The 19,914-nt window shown below is 34.9% G+C and overlaps 1 protein-coding gene across 5 annotated transcripts in view; it reads left to right on the top strand.

The window, feature by feature from the left end:
- Window positions 1-19,914, top strand: part of LOC123866194 (zinc transporter 1) — a 35,212-nt gene that overhangs the window by 12,133 nt on the left and 3,165 nt on the right. For 2 of the 5 annotated variants that reach the window (XM_045907600.1, XM_045907601.1), the window contains exons 7-10: window positions 2,666-2,789; window positions 3,183-3,278; window positions 15,158-15,303; window positions 16,111-17,892. In XM_045907600.1, coding sequence (XP_045763556.1) covers window positions 2,666-2,789; window positions 3,183-3,278; window positions 15,158-15,303; window positions 16,111-16,156 — 412 coding nt within the window. In that variant the 3' untranslated portion in view covers window positions 16,157-17,892. Of the gene's footprint in view, window positions 1-2,665; window positions 2,790-3,182; window positions 3,279-5,306; window positions 6,388-15,157; window positions 15,304-16,110; window positions 17,893-19,914 lie in introns of those variants that run through there. The other 3 variants (XR_006796154.1, XM_045907603.1, XM_045907602.1) reach the window with 3 other exon arrangements.

Genomic DNA, 19,914 nt, shown 5'->3' on the forward strand with positions numbered 1-19,914 from the left:
AAAAGCCGCATAGATTAATTATTGTATAAAACACTATGAGGTATATTACATGCGATTTCTTTAATTTTTAATGATTAAATACCGATTTAAAATTTGAATCAAAGTAGTCTAAGGTAAATAGAGCATGTTTTTGCTCTCGTTCAATTCGTGTTATATATGTAGAGCTGTCATCCAAGCTGTGTTAGCATGATCATTATAAAGTCAGTCATTAATTCAACGTTTGTGACCATCACTTTAAATATTGAAGCATTCAAAATTGAAGCATCAGCCGTCGAATGCAACCACCATGAAATAATAAAAGTGTGATTATAAATTCGGAATGAATCAGAAATCCACGGTATATCCTCGACGCAATTTTGTAACCGTAGTTGGGTGGGTCCTTAAAAGTCTACCAATTAGTTGGCTGCTGCTTTTGACTATAAAGGCATGCACTTGACTGTAATCATACCAAAGAGTGATGATGTAGCGTTAGGTGGAGTACGCCAGACTAGAATATGCCTTTTCTCTCTTCTTGTAAGGTCCTATTACTGATGGGAGAAACGAACGCCGTTCCGTCCATTTCCTCGTCCGAAAGACGCGAGTAACGCCATTTATGGCGCATTTTGCCTCTCGTAGATACATCAAAATCTTCGCACGCCTCTGTATACTGAGGAGTTCCTCATTTATAATTGGATTGTACTGAGCTTGTAAATCAAAGGAATATCAATAAAGAACTCGTCTTTATTTATTTATAACGGTATGAAGAATACATTCAAGGTATTTTGAAAAAGATTTCGGATTGCTTCTTTTGGCGCCTGCCCAAGAGTCTTTGTCCCGGTATGAAGGTCAGTGAACCATGCGCCGGCAATTTTGTCTCTGCTTTTAAGCTGATGATTAGGTGTTATGTTTTTGTTTTAATAACCTGAATATGAATATTGCATCTATAAAATTGATAGTTGTGATTTCTTGAGATAAGAGTGTTATGAGGGTTGAATATTTAGCGGGGTTAGACCTATTGGTAATAACTACAAGTACGTGAAACCTTACCACGGGTCATCAATTCCAGTTGAAAGTGCGGTTTCAATACATTAATTAATTTCATTTGAACATTGCAAAGTGGAAGATTAAGGCTTGCTTCGATTGAATTTCTTTACCTACATAAATTTTAAGTACTTATCGCGGAAGATCATAATAATATAAACATTCTTTTTGAACGATTTCATAAAATGTATGTATGCAAAAAACAAGTACAGTTATTTTTGAAGATAAATAGAAATAGGATTGCGTTTTTCTGGGTCAAAAACATTAGATCAGTTTAGAAAGATATTTCCAACCCATTTCTCTTAGTGTGTAATGCACGGCAATCAATGTTATAATGTTATACAAAAATCATGAATTGAGAAATCTTATGATAAAATATGTACACCGTTATTTATTAATCTAATCGATTTATCAACAGAATGCGAAATCAGATTCTTAAGAAAAATTAAGAAGTACTTATAACAAGTTTTTTTACAATAATTGTCTTCAATCTGCTGAGGCTAAGTCCCAAATCGATTACAAAGTATTGTTCAACAAAGTAACTTTTATCAGTTTTCAAATAACCAGGATTAACTCAATATTAGATGAATTATGATTAGGTACGTGCATATGATAGGTCGGTAGATATATCTTTCCATTTGAGTTATCAGATTGATAAATAGCAACTGTTTGCGCAATGCCATCTGCAATCGCATCAAATGAGCTAATTAGTGTTAAACGAATTCTGTTATCACCTTTTTTTATCGCGATTTCATTCTGATAACATTGGCAATGAATGCTAAAACACATCAGTATGTTATACCAGATGACTTACCTATACTTAAACATGTACCTAGGTACTTACATAAATGTTTCAATAACAGTGAATCATGTGTCTTTGTCTAAGATGTTATGGCCATTTGTTTTGAAAGATTTGAATCATGCATAAATTAACAACAAGCAATTTATCTAAGGAACTTATGAGAGTTTTTCTGATTTGCCATGGTTGTGTGCTGCGAATTTTTTTTCGTTAGCATCTTCACACTGCATCGTTTTCGATGCAGTGTGAAGATACATTGGAATTCATCGTTGCAGGGAGAAAACAATAATTTTAGTCATCCACAATTAACGAGATTGTAGTAATGATTGATGCACGAGCCATATCGTAGTTTGACATCAGTTTGTTCATCACAGTGTGACGATCGCTATCACCTCTGATGGTTGTTGCTATTTGCTAAAATGCATTGTTGCAACAAAAATACCATCTACTCAACCAGTCACAACAATTGAGATTGTAATAATGATTGATCCCGCTTTTTCGGAATCGACTATACTTATGCATTATTGTTATCCTCTCCTAATTCACTCAGTCTGACTATTTCTGACACATTTCTATATTTTTAGTCTTTGTTATCACGCACATATTTAGCAAATGCTTCAAAAAATCTGGTCATCATACTAGCCATGTCTTAGGATAAATTTTTGGGATTTTGGCTACATAGCGATTCTAATTATTATGATTCTTAGCTTACATAATATTATTTGTTTACAAATAGAGATCTTTGTTTTATAGTTGAAATTAATAAGCTGTTTCTTTGTATCCGTGATGTGTACATATTGTATGTATAATAATATTATATTCAAAGAACAAATGAATTTGTTACAGGTGTAGAAATTTATCGGAATACATGAAGATAGCGGAAAAGGTTAAAGAATTCTTCCACAACGAGGGAATTCATTCGACAACTATACAACCTGAGTTTGTGGAGTTGCCTTTAGATGGAAATGAGGTATTTACAATAATAAATATTCTAGTAAAGTTTTGTAATTATTTGAAATTGTTGGACGAATTCAAATAATTACAAAATACTCAAAATTTTTTTTTATTAAATCAACAAACTACTTAAAGGTTTTAGGACACCCAAAGTTCCACCGATTTAAAGTTCAAATGCAAACTTTACAGTGCTTTACCAACGCAACAATCATTTAGGTACGCTTTAAAATAGAAAGATTCAAACAAACTTTTTGTTTTGAATTGTTTAGTAAATCAATCACTGAATCGACAAAAATACCCGCTCTTATTAAGAACTAGTGGTTGTTATTATTAAATACCTAGTTGTCAAGTCTGTTTTTTAGTCTAGTCTAGTAAAGAAGATGTAGACAAAGAAACTTATTTTTGGCAGATAATAAGTGGTGCGTCGGCCGAGGCGCCGTGCGCGCTGCACTGTCCGCCCAACGACCTCTGCCACAACGCCACGTGCTGCGGGCCCAATCAACAAGTACGTACCACTCTCATCCCTCTCAAACCCTCCACCATACAATGCGCGAGGGAAACTGCCCGGCAAGTAGGCATTTTAAACGCGTTTACGAATTGTAATGCAAGGAACTTTAATAGCACGTCATATTTCAAGAAGTTTGCATGTGTTGTGCTAAATGCGTCTGTCTTTAGGTCTTCGTACATGAAACAGACTCGACGCCGACTCCAGTCCAACTCGATTCGCAGTAAAAAATGGAAATGTAAGCTTTATATCGTGATCTTTACGGGCGTAATTTCTAAAATTTAATTGAAAGAAGTCTGAATGTCCGCTCATTGTGAGTGGACCACGCGTGGTTCACCTCAATTACACTTCAACATTAAAAATTCTACCATGAAGAATACAATTTAAAGCTCACATTTCCATACTTTACTGTGAGTCGAGTCGGAGTGGGAGTCTGCGTCGAGTTTGTGTAATTTTTCAAGACCTAGCCATTTTGATCACATCGTAGCCCATCCCAAGTCTGGAAAAAGAGGAGAACTCAAAATTCCGGAACGCCTTTCACGAGACAATTCTGGTAACGATAAACGAATGGAATATGTTCTGAAGGATACCTGAGCAGAATGGGATACATTAACTGAAGATAGATGAAATGGAAGACTTGAGAAGCCAGAACTCAAGGCGCTATAGTACCTCAGGATGATGTGCTACAGAGCTCGATACAGCCGCTGCGCAATCTCAGGAGCTTTGCGGTGCAAACATCTTCATACAGTTCCTTGCATTACAATTTTTTACGTACTAGTGCAATATCTAACATGCAATGTACCTTTCTATGCAAAAATTTGCCGTACACTTTGCCGCAAGGTAACGTGCGTTATAACAAATTCCCGTAGTCTGAAATCTAGATGTCTTAGGCGCACGACCCGTGTTTTCGTCGCTCATACTGCGAGCATTGCAAGTCGTGCGCAGAACTATCGATTTTCAGACGAAAACAAAAAGGCGCACGTCTCCATAGTAGATTGGCGGAGACATGCGCGTAGGTGGTTCGTGGTAAATGCGCGATTCGAGCGTGCGATTCATCTAGACTCCTGTGAGATATTGTGTAGAATGTTACGTTGCATGTTATATTGCACCTTGCTATATGCGATTCAAAAAAACAAATAAACTTCGGTTTCCTAGAAGAGCAGTGCCGCCACATAACGATAATATTATGACAGTGGAACGGAGTAATAGCGGTGATGACAGGTGAAAAGTTCTATCACCACTTCCGTAGCTTTATGGCCGCCTTTTTATTTTTTTAATATTCCTAGGAAACCGTAGCTTAAGACTTGTTACCGTAGTGAGTGATTTCAGGTTTCATATCCATGTGTGTGAATTTTTTGACAGTGACGTTTATGCTCGGAACAAAGTGCTCGATTCGATTCAATCTCGGTTTTGCTGATACAGCCATTAAAAAGCTAGTTGTTATTTTGTGCTTGTCTATACAAATGCGCCGATTAGTGTCTTTCAGTAATGCCGTGTGATTGTGTTTATATATGTGTGTTTTGTTAAATTGAATATAGTTCGTTTACATTTGTCAGTGACCGAAAACTGCTAGTGATCGAACATAGCCGGTTGGCTATGTGTCACTTATGTAACTTATTATTCGGTTGAATAATAATTTACATATAAGTCAGTGGCTGCATACGACTTAACCGAACAATGTAATCAAACCATCATAGGTGCGTGCATGCATATTTGTTTTAGTTGGGATGTAAAAAATGTGTTTTTAGTGTGTTGGTCCTCATCCTCATAAATCATAACAAATGAATAAAAATTCAACGCCACTATTACTTGGCTATGGACTTATATAGTAACTCAGTCCAAACTTTTTTCGAATTTCATAATCATACAAAAAATTGACTCTGCAGAAGTAACTTTGTTGCTGATTTATTGGCTACAGATTACTGGTTTTTCGCAAAACTCAACATTAATTTAACCATTTTAAAATGGGTTGAGTTTAATGGCTTAGCTAATAGATCTGGCAGAAATTGTGTTTTCTTTCCATTGCAGTTTTACAGTTTAGAAAGGATAAGAGTTCGATAAATCTTTTTCAAGGAAATACGCTCTTCAAGTGTGAGCATCAAACTGAGTACCTCGGGCAGCGAGGAATAAATCAGTGTATTGAAGAGTTTTGTGTGCAATTGTAGAGAGGGATTTAGAATTTATGAAAATAGTTAGGGACCTGGTGGTATTAATTCTTAGGTGACTTCATCGTCATGTTAAAATCCTAATTTGATGCCTGCGACTTCGTCTGCGTGGATTTACGTCTTTAAAAATCCCGTGGGAACTCTTTGTTTTTCTGTGATAAAAGTAGCCTATGTCACTCTTCAGGTCTTTAAGTAAGCCATCCTTTGCTCTTTTCCGATTTCCGAATCCTTTGCTCCATTGCGATGTGATTGACGGACAAACCAATAAACAAACAAACACACTTTCGCATTTCTAATATGGGTAGTAAGATAAGGATGTGAAAGTTTGGATGTATATTACCGACGCCATAATGACTGAACCAATTAGACTGAAGTGGAATGGAGACAGCTTATAACCTGATTTTACACATATGCTATTTTTATCCCGGAAAAGCAAAGTTTCCGCAGGATTTTGAAAACCCATATCCACGCGAACTAAGTCGCTGGCATCATCTAGGGGTTAAAAACTCCCCATTAAAATAAATAAAAGCTAATTTTACCGTAGTCTTCGAGTATAAAATGGCTGTGACTTAAAGATGGACATACGGACTCGACGAAACTATAAGGGTTCCTTATTCCTTCCTACGGGCCCTAAAAGTGTTTAAAAAGTGTAATATATTAAGAACTTACTATTAATATCTACTATATAAATAGTACAACAATGATGAATGAAGTCATAATATTGCTTGCCATAATATTGCCACTTGCTCCCTAGCTATTAGAACTTTAGAAGAATGATGTCGTTTTTGTATTACTTACACAAAAAGACTTGTGATATTTTGTAAATTGTTGTTTAAAGCGTTTTAATGTTGACTGTACAAATCACGATTAATATCTGAATATACCTCAATGTGCCAAACTTTGTTACTTATTTATAAAATGTATTAAAAATAGTAAAATATTTGTATATGCTTTTGATTTCTCTGCACGATGATTTAAATAGAATGAAATAGTACTAATAAATCAAAACAGGACCTCAAATCAGATACAATCGGTCAAGTGCGAGTCGGAGTCGCACACGAAGGGGTCCTATCCTGGGGTACCATCCTACAAGATTTTTTTTTTCATGGCGGCCGTTTTGAAGTTTTTATTATATGTTGTTATAGCGGCAATACACATTCTGTGAAAATTTCAACTCTCTACCTATTGACAGATAGATGGACGGATGGACAGTGGAGGCTTAGTAATAGAGCCCTATTGGTACCCTTTGGTACGGAACCCTAAAAATCAGGCTAACTTTGCTCCAGAGATATGCAAGGGTGCACAACAAGGGACGTATGCATACCCTATAGTTTTCTGTAGGTATAGCGCATAACTGAGAAGGCTCTTTCGGTACTCGCTAGTGAAACGATGTGGGAGCGGTGACGAATCACTGAGTTCTCGCTTCAGGCCATCACACCCCTCCCGTACCACTCCACTACCGAAGGAACCTACTCAATTATATGCGTTATGCCTTGGTATTCCGTATTTTCATAGCTACGCTGATTGAGCCCTTTAGATTTCTGCTACTCATCTTCTCAAATCTCCCAGGAAAAGGCAGCCTTTTGAATATGATTTTTCTACCCTTCTTAAACAAAGACTGTAAGAAGTCAATCCAACGACCTCTGTGTACTACGCACTAGACGGGACATGCCAAACAAAAACAAAACTATTTAGCTTTTTAACTGTATAACCGTCTAGACTCTAGTGCGTAGTGCTTGGAGAGTTCGTTGAGGTAACCTTGACTGTGCGTATCTGTGACATTTAGTAGGTATAACCGATAGGGATGAGATAACGTGATAAGAAATATCCTTACTAAATGAGAGGCAATAAATGTCACATTTAAGCACTATTTAACGTGAACTATAGGTATAGCCTAAACCAGAGGTTAACTAGGCATAGGTAAAGATACTAAGTCTCTGAGGATCTAATGTAACCTTCCAAGTTAACGTAAACTGTGCGTAAATCTGTCACATACTATGGATAGAAAAGTTTTCTGTCCTTCCCGTTTATGTATGTCACTACGCAACTTGAAACGTTAGACAAGGGCCTGGTTATTCTCTCACTGCCACTGACTAATTATACCTATTCTTAAAGTGAAGAAATGCTACCAAAGTACCTATTAGCACAATATAAGGAGACAGAGTAGACCGACGCCTTTGATCTCGTGGTTAATAGCCTGGCATTACTATCGTCTCTTATCGCACAACTGCTCTGTCTAGACGGCTTCGTCGAACCTCTGCTCTGGTTGGTAAACATACCACCATCCTTACTCTGTGCTATTAGGTAGGGGAATACCTACGTGTACTAACGTGTGACGACCATCTGCAACGGTTTCACAATCAATATTAATATAATTCTTTTTTTATTCGTTTAGATATCTTTACAAGTGATAGGTAACATATCGATTTTATGATACCTATCTATCAATACTAATAGTATAATGCTAAAGTATGTGTGGTCGTGTCTGTTACCTATTCACAATCCATCCGTTTAACCGATTAAGACGAAGTTAGATTTCACAAATTTTTATCCCACAAAATCTAAGATATCCCACTTACATATTTTTAAAAACCTTAAATCCACGCGAATGAAGTCGTGGACATCATCTAGTTATTAATGTTTCGATATTATCAACACGCTATAAAGATAAAAACAAACACGTTTACTATTTAATTACTACAAAATTGTCAGGTTGTATTGTTTTTTGTTACCAATATAAAAAAATGCTTACTTAACGCGGCAGTCTCCGTTTTCGTCGATACTAAAGTTTACTAAAATGGAAATAAGTTAGGAACGCATGGATCGAAAAATTTGAAATTAATATATAATATTTTTCATTATATCCCCTTGGATTTGGTCCGATAAAAACATGATTGGACAAACTTTCCTCGATAGAAAAAAAATCAGAAGTTTGGTCTAAAACCTTAGACTTTTGTGTTTTTCTCTTTAATGACAAAGCTCTTAAAGACGTAACTTTCACCATAGGTGTAAAACAATCAAATAAATAATTCGGTCCGATCATTTCACAGTAAGTGCTATATTTCATATTATATTCTAAATTATTTGATTTCACGCTTTCCTCGCTTATTCTCTTCAAATCGCGTACAGAGCGAGTACAAAGAATTTTCGACCCTATTGTTGAGTGTTATGGGCCGTAATTACGTTATCTTGTCAGTCATACCCGTCGCCTCAGCGCGGTAAGACCTGTATCGGGTTTCATAAGCATTTTGTCTGGTGGAATGTCGTAAGAATGCCATAGAGTAGTAAATTAAGTACTAGGTTATAAAGTATATTTATTTAGGATTTTTCTAGATTTTAAGATAAGTTGATATTGTGCATTTATTATATTGAAAAATAATTTAAGTTTTAAAAGATTTCAATAAATATTAGATTGCAGTGTAGTGAAACTAATATTTGGTCACTATGGACCAGGACTTATAATTTGAAAATAAAAATAAACAGACCAGGTGTGGTGGCGCTCTTTAGGGAAGGCCTATGTCTAACAGTGCACATCCACAGGCTGATAATGATGATGATGATGATGATGATCATGATGATTATGAAAATTACATCCGCTTTCAAGTCCGAGATGTTTCCAAGGTTATCCAAAGGCTTATAATTATTATTTTCTTCACATCCTATGCAATGACATCATTAATTAGGGTTCCGTATCTCAAAAGGAAAAAGGAACCCTTATAGGATCACTTTGTGGTCTGTCTATCTGTCTATCTCTCTATATGTCTGTCTATCTGTGGAGACCACGTATAAGCAAGTGTAATGTGGGATACCCTCCAGCACGTTGGACTGATGATATAAAGTGGCTGGCGGAAAGTGGCTGCATGAGGAAGGCTGAGGACCGGGTGGCGCTCTTTAGGGAAGGCCTATGTCCAATAGTAGACATCCCAGGCAGATAATGATGATGATGATGATGGTCATGATGATTATGAAAATAACATCCAATTTCAAGTCTCAAATGTTTTCAAGATTATCCAAGGTGTTATAATTAATATTTTCTTTACTTGCTATGCAATGATATCATTCATTAGGGTTCCGTAGGAAAAAAGAGAACCCTTATAGGATCACTTTGTTGTCTATATGTCTGTCTGTATGTCCGAATGTCAAGAAAACCTATAGGGTATTTCCTGTTGACCTAAAATCATGAAATTTGGCAAAAACCATGAATTTATGGTTTCATCACAAAAAAAATGTGTTTCAGTTTTCAAAGTAATATAACTATATCAAGTGGGGAATTATATAAAAGGGCTTTACCTGTATATTCTAAAACAGTTTATTTATTTATTTTTAAGCATAATAGTTTTTGATTTATCGTGCAAAATGTCGGAAAAAATACCCTAGTACAGAACCCTTGGTGCGCGAGTCTGACTCGCACTTGGCCGGTTTGATATGTATATACGTCACTAAGTGTTATAAGTCAATAATAAGTTTGACCAAAAATTGTGGTGTCGTAAATGTTTTATAGATACAAAAATAAGTATGTATCTTATTCAATATCCTTCAACTTAGACTTTATTATCTCAGCCAAAAGTTGAACATGTGCAAAGCAAAATTTCATACCTACTTTTTGTCATAAAGCTAGTCCAATTTACAAGAAATAAAAGATCCTATTGTGTTTGCCTTTGTCGATACAAAGGATCTTAATGGCTTTTGTGTTCTCACTCACTTAGACTAACACTGAAATATCGGTGTTAAAATATTTGTTGTAAAACTTACCTTATGCAGTTACATTTAAAGTATACATCAAATTGTTATTAAGATGAGAGTTACTTCGTTTTGGAATGTCAAATTAGTGTATCTATTTTTCTGACTGATTTTATTGTTTTGAATCGAAATGTAAGAAAATTAATAAAATCTAACTACTGAATCCGTTGGTTCATAGCTTTCATTAGTCCGTGAGAAATTTTGTTGTACGATAATTTGGTCAATTCCAGATCCAATGTCTCAAAATCCTGTCTTAGTACGGGTCTAAGTTATAGAGAGAATCTATTGCACCTTTTCAAACTTCAAAATCACCACCAGGCTCAGACTCTGCATTGTATTAGTAAGTCGCAGTACTATTTTTGACAGTCTTCAAGCCTACCTACGGGGTAGGCTTGAAGAGGGTAGCTCAAAGCTTCTGAATTAGAGAACATAATTACTACAAATTTAATTTTTTAAATGTAAATCAATGGCCCGAATCTAAAAATAACAAAAGAGCTATAAAATATTATAATTCATTGTTGACTTTGTCCAGTAGTTGACTTCTCGAGCGCATAATATGATTTGTAAGGTAACCATATTAAATAAACGAAAACGAGGATTATAAACAAAACAGCTTTTTATACAAACGAAATATTTTATAATGTTATCCTGTTATGGCTGCAGGTGCATATAATACCCTTTCAAGTGTTTTGCACCCCTAAAGCTTGTAAAATATTTTTTTACTTTGAATGTTTTGGTAATATATAACAATAGGATTTTACGACCCCGATCATTAGCGAAATGTAATAAATAGTAACTTGTATGATATCGGTGCTAACTATAGTTTCATTGAATTACTCATTACTTCTAGGACTTGATTTGTACATGATGATTGTGGAAAGTGTTGTTGACATATAAAAATAAGATATAGAATTAAATTTACCTATAAGATGTAAGTAAATATGAATGATGGTATTATTATTATCAACTAGTAACAATTTAAGAAACTTGGACTTGTCCGTACTATATATAATCTTTCATCCTTATGAAGTATCTTTTTCAAGGCCAAGTTTAATGGTCACCACATTAATGGTCAAAACTGGCAGATAGGTTTATATTGAGAACGTTAACGTGAAATAGACCTTAGCAGCCTTGTTTTATAGCTCAAGTTAATCCATTCATGTATAGCCATCCAGACAGAACCAAAAATTAAAATCGGTGTTATTGAATTTGGGACCTTAAATTAAGGTAATTTAGGTTCATTTTAATCTGATGTTACTGTGTTTTTACGATCTAATTCTACGAAATTTGATAAAATGTTTCACTGCGGGTTTTAGCAGGTAAGTGATTATGCTCGTCTCGAGCATATTTTATAGCATTAGGTATCGTTATGTATTGTACGAGTTTTTACAACGTTGATAGAATGGTATTGGACCTTAACAGCCTTGTTTTAAAGCTCAATTTAGTCCATACATCTACAGCTAGTGGTGTGAACGGAAACATTCAAACCGGTGAACCGGTTGAACGAATCCTTATCAGCTGTTTTTGCACACCTAACGCGTGAACATTTATTTATTATATCGATGTATAAAACAATAGCATTTTACAACCCCGATAAATATCGAAATGAAATAAATAGAAACTTTGATAGATAACTAGAGGATGCCCGCGACTTCATCCGCGTGTATTTAGGTTTTTAAAGATCCCGTGGGAACTGTTTGATTTTCTGAGATAAAAAGTTGCTTTGTCAATAACAGGGATGCAAGCTACCTCAGTACCGAATTTCACACAAATCGATTTAGCGCATGGGTTTTTACGAATCCCGTGGGAACTCTTTGATTTTCCGGGATAAAAAGTAGCCTATGTCCGTCCATGGGATATAAGCTAATCCTGTACCAAATTTCATCAGAATCGGTTTGTTCGGCCGTGAAAAGGTAGCAGACAGACAGACAAACACATGTTCGCATTTATAATATTAGTATGGATTAGTATGGAAGTATGGATTTCGGTGCTAAGTAATTTAGGTATAACCGAACCAAAAAGTAAAATCGGTGATATTGAATTAGTGACCTTAAATCAAGGATATTTAAGTCCATTTTAATCTGAAGTAACCCCCTATACACACACATACGTAAAACAAGCAGGTTGTAAAAGATACCTAATATTATGATTGTAAAGAGATGAATCTAAACTAAAGCAATAGGCATCAGCTATTTCTTGTTACGTAAGTATACAAAGCAATAAAAGTATTTAAACTATTGATTGTAAATAATATTCAAATCTTTTAATCAGTAACTAGGGAACACTGTTCACTGTTTACTATTTAATGCCAAGTGGCATCAGTGTGGATTAAAAAGTATATAAAACAGCATTTTACTTGTAAAAATAATTTTATGTACATGCAATCTTAACACGTGTGAACATGAACTTAGCGAAGTCGAATGCAGTCGATTCTGATGTTATATGTAAATACTGCAGTAAAGTACATAGATTATTAAAATGCAGAAGCGATGCGATACTGATTAATCTACACTGTGGCGATTCGCAACCGGTTCAGGGGCGTCTAAGAGAGATGCCGATACAATGTGTATCGCCATCTCTAGATTTGAAATTATACCTGGTATATACCGCCGCCTTAATAGCTTTATGTCAAAAGAGAGCCGAACTGTGTTCCAATCCTGACTCTTGTACCTACTAAAGTATTGTCGCAGCCTACAGAAACACTTTTGATGATTCAGATTACAGGGACAACAGCTAGATATAAATCTTGCGGGATTATAGGAAGACCGGCCGAAGTCGACAGAACATATGATCGGTTTAATATGATCGGTTATTTCAAAAACCACTTAGAATTTTCAAAAAACAAAAAAATAATGAAAACTGTTACATTCACAAGCAAAAAGTATTTCAAAGAACGTTTTTGGACTTAATAACTTTTTTTTGGGTATTTGAACTTTATAAGAAATTTTCTGACTTGCATGGTTTTGTAGGTAATCTAACTTTAAAGAAGCATTCACAGAATAAATAGTATGTTTGATAAAACCTGGATGCAGTTTTTGAACTGACCGATCCAAATATTTTGATAAGTTGTGGATCAGTCATTGGGGTACACAACCCATTATAGATGACTAAGTACAACCACAGCAGCTGCTACTGTAAAGGCGACTTGTCTGCAAATATCAAGGGTGTGGTCTCTATGTATGTACCTATTGACACATTTTTTTATTGGTATTGTATTCGACTACGCCACTAAGGCACGGCCTTAGGCCAGGGGTAAGGAAGAATAATGAACGATAAATTAAAAAGAATTCTTATCAGTTCCATTCAAGAACTGCAATTTATTTCCTTATTATTTAAATACACTTATTGCCACTTGATTTCGCTCTTGATATTCTTTACTTCACTTGATATCTTTATATACCGGTTTTAATATGATAATTTTGTATTCCTTATCGCCCTTCCTTTATTATTTGATTAGGTACTTTGTGATATTAGGAAGCCTTTTATTATCTGTGATAATTGTTGCTATTACATAGACAAATATATTTACATAGACAATTTACCTTATAACTTTATAAGCCAATTTCTAAAGGGAATTTTAGATATGGTATCATTTTTTGTAATTTACTATGCCCTTTCATGCGATTGGCTTTTTGATCGATGCTATTGAATTTTGATGAGCAATTTTCTGTAATAGACTCGACCTTATAGTATGAAAATTACCTTTTGATAAAAAATTGTTGGCATAACTAGAATTGAAATAATGTGTCCTTAATGTTGTTATAGATCAATAAATTGTTTAAATGACAGATAAAAAGAAAAACGCCCTTTTGTAATAGCATTTGTTATTATGAGTGTTTAAATGCATTGTTTCATTTAGTGAAAGGTATGTGTATCTATCTTATAATCATAAAGCTCGCTTCATATATTTGATGAGACATAAGTTTAGTAGTCGACTCTACTGTGTGGTGAGCATTCTCGATTTGTATCACACTTTCTCCCACTGTTCAGACATTGGGCCAAAAGTTTCGGCGAATGTGTAAAGCGGGCTTTAGATTTCCGATCAAGTTCAATAGCGATACCACAAACATGTAAAAACCATAGCATCTACCCAATTATAGTAGGTAAATATACGGCAAGAAGTTGTTATCAAATTTTAGACCCAGTATTGTCCATTAGAAACAAAATAATCTCCTTACCTACATGATTAATTTTTGAATATTTGATAAAGTATCTTTACAGCGACATAGATACCATATTTGATAAGATTTAGAGTAAGTTTGTTTAACACTTGTCCGCCACCAAACACCATCATTAGATTCATTAGTGTAAATAATATAATTGCATAGAAAAATACATGTATTGAGTAGTCAAGTATAAACCGAATAAATAAATCTATTTTCATTTTCATTCCTCTTATTTATAAATATTAAAAAGTTCTATAAACTTCTGAATAACTAATGTGTAGTTAGTTACTTACCCCAATCGTCTCTTACCAATACACAAAAACAGGGATATGCTATGTACATCACATTGAGAATAGATAAGTAGCACAAACTTCTCTTGTGCTATTACCCTTATCCAAGTAGTGAGTCAAGTTAGCAGGAAATGCCACACTGAGTCTGTTAGCACTTGAATAGGGTAATACACAAGTGTAAATTAAAAATTTATTACACCTCCGACAAGTGAAGGTTACGGTAACTAGAAAAGAGGTGATAACTTTCAAACGGCTGAACCGATTTTCTTGAATTATAGCTAAGAACACTCTCGATCAAGCCACTTTTCAAACCAAAAACCTAAATTAAAATCGGTTCATTAGTTTAGGAGCTACGATGCCACAGACATAGATACACACGTCAAACTTATAACACCCCTCTTTTTGGGTCGGGGGTTAAAATGACACATTATATCGGAAGTTTTAGAGCGTTTTAACATTTTTATGAATAAGAGGGCATTCCACATTTTCAATTTCTATAAAATGTTTTCTTATTTCAGAAGCAAAACACGCCGTCCCCTGCGGTCACTCCGTACATGTGCAGGCAGCGAAATATGGGCTCGCGGACGGAATCTATGCATTCCAACCTGAATGCAAGTAGTCAAGGGAACCCTACTGCGAGGAATTTGGACGCTTTGGAGTGCGGGTGAGAATTCCTTTACAATAGAAGGGAAGGGAAAATTTTGTATTCAAATCTTTAAGTGCTTCTGAATCGTCAAACGTATCTACCACGGGTTCGGAATGCCCTTCCTACAGATAGGAACCAAAAAAAAACTTGGCGGTTGCTCTTTACAAAGATTCGCCAGCAAGAAATTAGTTCTTTAGCGGAATATGTGTTTGGCGATTCAGACTTTTAAAAGTTTATTTGAATAAAAAATCTTTGTATTTTACTTCTATATGCCCAATCCATTGCCGCATCAGATTTGCGACTTTTACTCTTAGCCACAGCATATATCTGTAGAGTGGAGTAGATCCAAAGCACGGTAATATTATCTGTATACATAATATTATTACCGTGTCCAAAGTGCAGCATCTATTTTAATTTAAGCTTTATTTCCTTGGGTATAACGACGACAGCTTTTAGTTTCGACCGTGTTTTGTTCAAAGTAAATAAAGCTGAGAATAATTGAGGAGCTGGTGAACAAAATGGTGTAATAACAATTCTGACCAAATTAGGTTTTTTATTAATGGACTCAACTACATTCCACTCTGTGGGTATGCAACATTTTTTTTTAATTTCTAGGCTAGCGCTTGGCTGCAATCAGACCTGCTAGCAAGTGCTGATGCATCCTAAGATGGAGCGCGCTTGCCTAGAAGTTTCCTATTCACTATTGACTTGAGTATTGTTATTTATATAATATTGTTATAATATATGTAATATTAGAAGGTACCCATATTACGTGCCGTAATTCATATAGAAAGTAGAATTAATTTAATACTTATATGTTTTCAGATCACTCCTGCCCTCTCCGATGATGGATTCGCGGCTGACGGTGTGACAGGCGGCCGCGTAGCCGCACACTACACAGAGCTGTGAAATCGTCGCTACACAAATCACACACGTAGGTAGCAACTCCAATAAAAAGTATTAGGTTCGCATTAGTTAAAAAAAAATTAAGTAGCTAACAAAAAAAATATTTAAAAATAAGGAAAAATCCTAAAAATCACGCATAAGTTAATTGTTTACTCGAAAATTGATCGTTTTGTTTCTCGCGTATATTCATACAACATGTTGTCAAAAGTCTGCGCAGAAAAAAAAATTAGTATTTAGATAATGCTCGAAAAACTTTTCGAATGTTAGAATCTAGGCAAAATTTTCAGGAGACAGTAAAAAAAATACTAAGTAATTAAGTAGTTGATGCGGTTTTTTTAAGTGTAATTTTCTCCATAAAACTTAAATCCTCTGAACTATGGAACCTCCTTTCTCGGTTCCATTTCAAAGTCTTACATAAAACCAGCTTTTTAATCTCATGAAAATGTAAACATAAAATGCACATAGTAGAAAATAAATTTTAAATCGCTTTTTAAACAGCTACTTATCATAAAATCCATGCCAATTTTAATAAACAATAATAGTATTTGTTCTTAACGTAAGCACACTTATTCTCAAATGATTCAACATTAAAATCAATATTGTTATAGCTAATATTAATAGGAGGCATTTATATTTAACATGCGTAAAAGTGCATTTCTATATTTTGCTAAGCGCGTTTCTAGAACTGTATAATTTCCTTTTTAAGTGACGAATTGAAATACGTTTTGGCATATTTCCTAATATAAAAAAAAGAAACATTAATGCGCGTAACTTTTATGCGCAGTGGTATAACGTCTTTAAAATTGTGGTAGATTTTACGATCTAATTGAAAATAAATTACTATTAGTTTTGAAAATCATTCTTAGTGGAAAATAAAGCTTTAAATTTAATTTATGGCATTTATAACCACTTGGTACTTCAAAAAATCTCAATAAAAGGTTGTGGCCTTAAAACAGCTGTTCTTTTGGCACCCATTTTGAATACCTACGGTAAAAAAGATGTTCGCGCATGAATATACATAAAAAACTAGGAATATCAGGGGGTTCCTCGAAATAAAAAAAATACGAAACTGTCAAAATCTATATATTATTATGAGCGTTTAAAAAATCGTTTCAACAAAATAGAAATAAATAAAAACTAAGTTAAATACAGTTAAAATAATGTATCGCTTGAATAAATTAGTATAATCTATTGGTAAAACAATGTGTTCTTAGATAAATAAGAATTTCACAACTAATATGTACCTACGTGTAAGATAGTATACCAAAACAAATAGAATTGTTAACAGTGAGTTATGCTATTGCTATACAAATGCGTTATTAATAGCGATAAATTAAAATTAATTTAAACTAGTTTAGTGTTAATAAACTATGAAGATAAATGACTAAAAGTTGCCATCTTTTTTTGTTGCAAATCCATTTCTTCTTATTTATCTTCTATCTTTAAATTATATCGTTTATTATTTATAGGTAAAATAAATCTATAGGTAATATACCGTTTAACTGAGACAGCCCATGAGTTGAGACGCTGGTTGCAGGCGAATATAATAGTTGTTGTTGAGCCAAATTCGTACGAAAACTCATGAATCTTAATCTACCGTTCTTAATCGATATAGTCCGCACAAAATTACTTCTCACGCCCCATTTTAAGTTTGTGGGCCAACTGGCATGTCAAAAGTATGTTTCGCCTGTAAAATAACGACAAAAATCGTACTTTTTACATGATATTTGACAGTAAGTTAAAACAGGGACTTCGTCTGTGATGGCGTTTGCTGGCGCGCGTGCTGTGCTAGTTTGGAGTGTTTTTTTTTTGTTAAGAGTGGCTGATTTTGTGTTAGTTGGTGTTTTTTGGTGGCAGAACTGACTGGGAAGCGCTCTAAAGGGGCGCCGCGCGTATGTCGGCGGGCGCCGGCGCAGACGGAGTCCATACTTGTATAAATTCAATAACTTGAAAATATCACAAACTTGACATTGGCTAATCAGAGTAAAGCCAGATTTAAAGAAAAAAAAAGTCAAAACAGTGCATGAGAAGTCATTTTTTACGCATTTATTATTATACACCTAGCTATTCCTTTTTTAAATTTCGTTTTTTCTGTCAGTTTACCTTCTAGTCTATTAGCGCTAATAAGTATGACAGTTAAAGAAATGTTCAAATCATTTTAGCCATAATATATTGAAACAAATAAATCCCTTTCTTAAATTTTTATACAAGACTAGCTGACCCCCGCGACTTCGTCCGCGTGGATTTAGGTTTTTCGAAATCCCGTGGGAACTCTTTGATTTTCCGGGATAAAAAGTAGCCTATGTGCTAATCCAGGATATTATCTATCTCCATTCTGAATTTCAGCCAAATCCGTCCAGTGGTTTTTGCGTGAAGGAGTAACAAACACACACACACACACACACACACACACACAAACACACACACACACACACACACACACACACACACACACACACACACACACACACACACACACCCATACTAACTTTCGCCTTTATACTATTAGTGTGATTTACTTACGCATGACGCGACGAGCGAGGGCATTATAATTGACAAAACATCATACCCTAACTGACTGACACTGTCATCTAAAATTACTCTGATTTTATGAATCAGATCAGTTCGATTTTTTTCTATGAGGGCCTATGTTTATACATCAATGTATAGCTATGCCCATGCTTATTATGTGACCGATGAAATTTCCAATCGGTAACACTTTTAGTAGGTAACTAAGAAAGTATTTTTTTTTTTCGTTCTAAAAAAATAACTGATTTATAAACTAAAACATATCCTTACTAAAAATGATAAACTTCCATTCACACGTTCATCCTTTATTTAATTAGGGGATGAATTTTCAAAAATCCTTTCTTTAGTGCTTACCTAGCGCTATGTAAGAAATTCGTTGAAATTTTTATGCCTCTAAATCTACCACTTTAAGCTGTGCATTGGCACAGTCAGTGTTGAGAATTTCATTGAGTAGATATCCACTGTTGAAGCAGTTGCAGAAGTGGACTTAATGAGTGGACATTTCTATAACATAATATCAAAGTCTTCATGACTAGTATGTCAGGGTTAATAGTTAATAAGCGATATACTATAAACGGTTAGGCATAGTTCATGTAACAATCGCTTTTATCTTTTCCCTCCTTTAGATACCTAATCCTTTATAAAATATCACGCCCTAGGAAACTTCCGTTTCTCAAAATAGTTCAATTTTAAATTTATAATATTACCACGCCTTAGAGCTAACGCATACAACCGCTTTTTCTGGGACCGATTTTTATGCAACAACCGATTAACGACCGAAATTAATAATCAATCTGTCTGTAATCTGTCGATAAGTTACTTAGCAGTGTTGTTATTCGTCAAAAGTCTTTTTGACAAATAACAGCGTAACTTATCGACATGTTAAAGATAGATTGAGCATTAATTTTGGCCCACACTGACGTTTTATTTGATGTCTGCATAGTATCTTTTTTCTTAGTTCTTATTAATCCATTGTTGGATATAGGCCTCTTCACGTGCACGCCATTCTTCTCGGTGTTGGTCGTAATGTCGTCGGACCAACGGGATGGTTGTCTTCCAACGTTTCTCCTTCGTGGCCTCCATTCCAGCAGCAAACGAATCCATCGGTCACCTGTAGTCCTACAGACACGCTCTGCCCATCTCCAAGTGTGTCTGTCTGTCTGCTACGTTTTCACGGCCCAACCGCTGAACCGA

Source organism: Maniola jurtina, chromosome 6 (assembly GCF_905333055.1).
Source record: "Maniola jurtina chromosome 6, ilManJurt1.1, whole genome shotgun sequence".
NCBI classification, from domain to species: Eukaryota; Metazoa; Arthropoda; class Insecta; order Lepidoptera; family Nymphalidae; genus Maniola; species Maniola jurtina.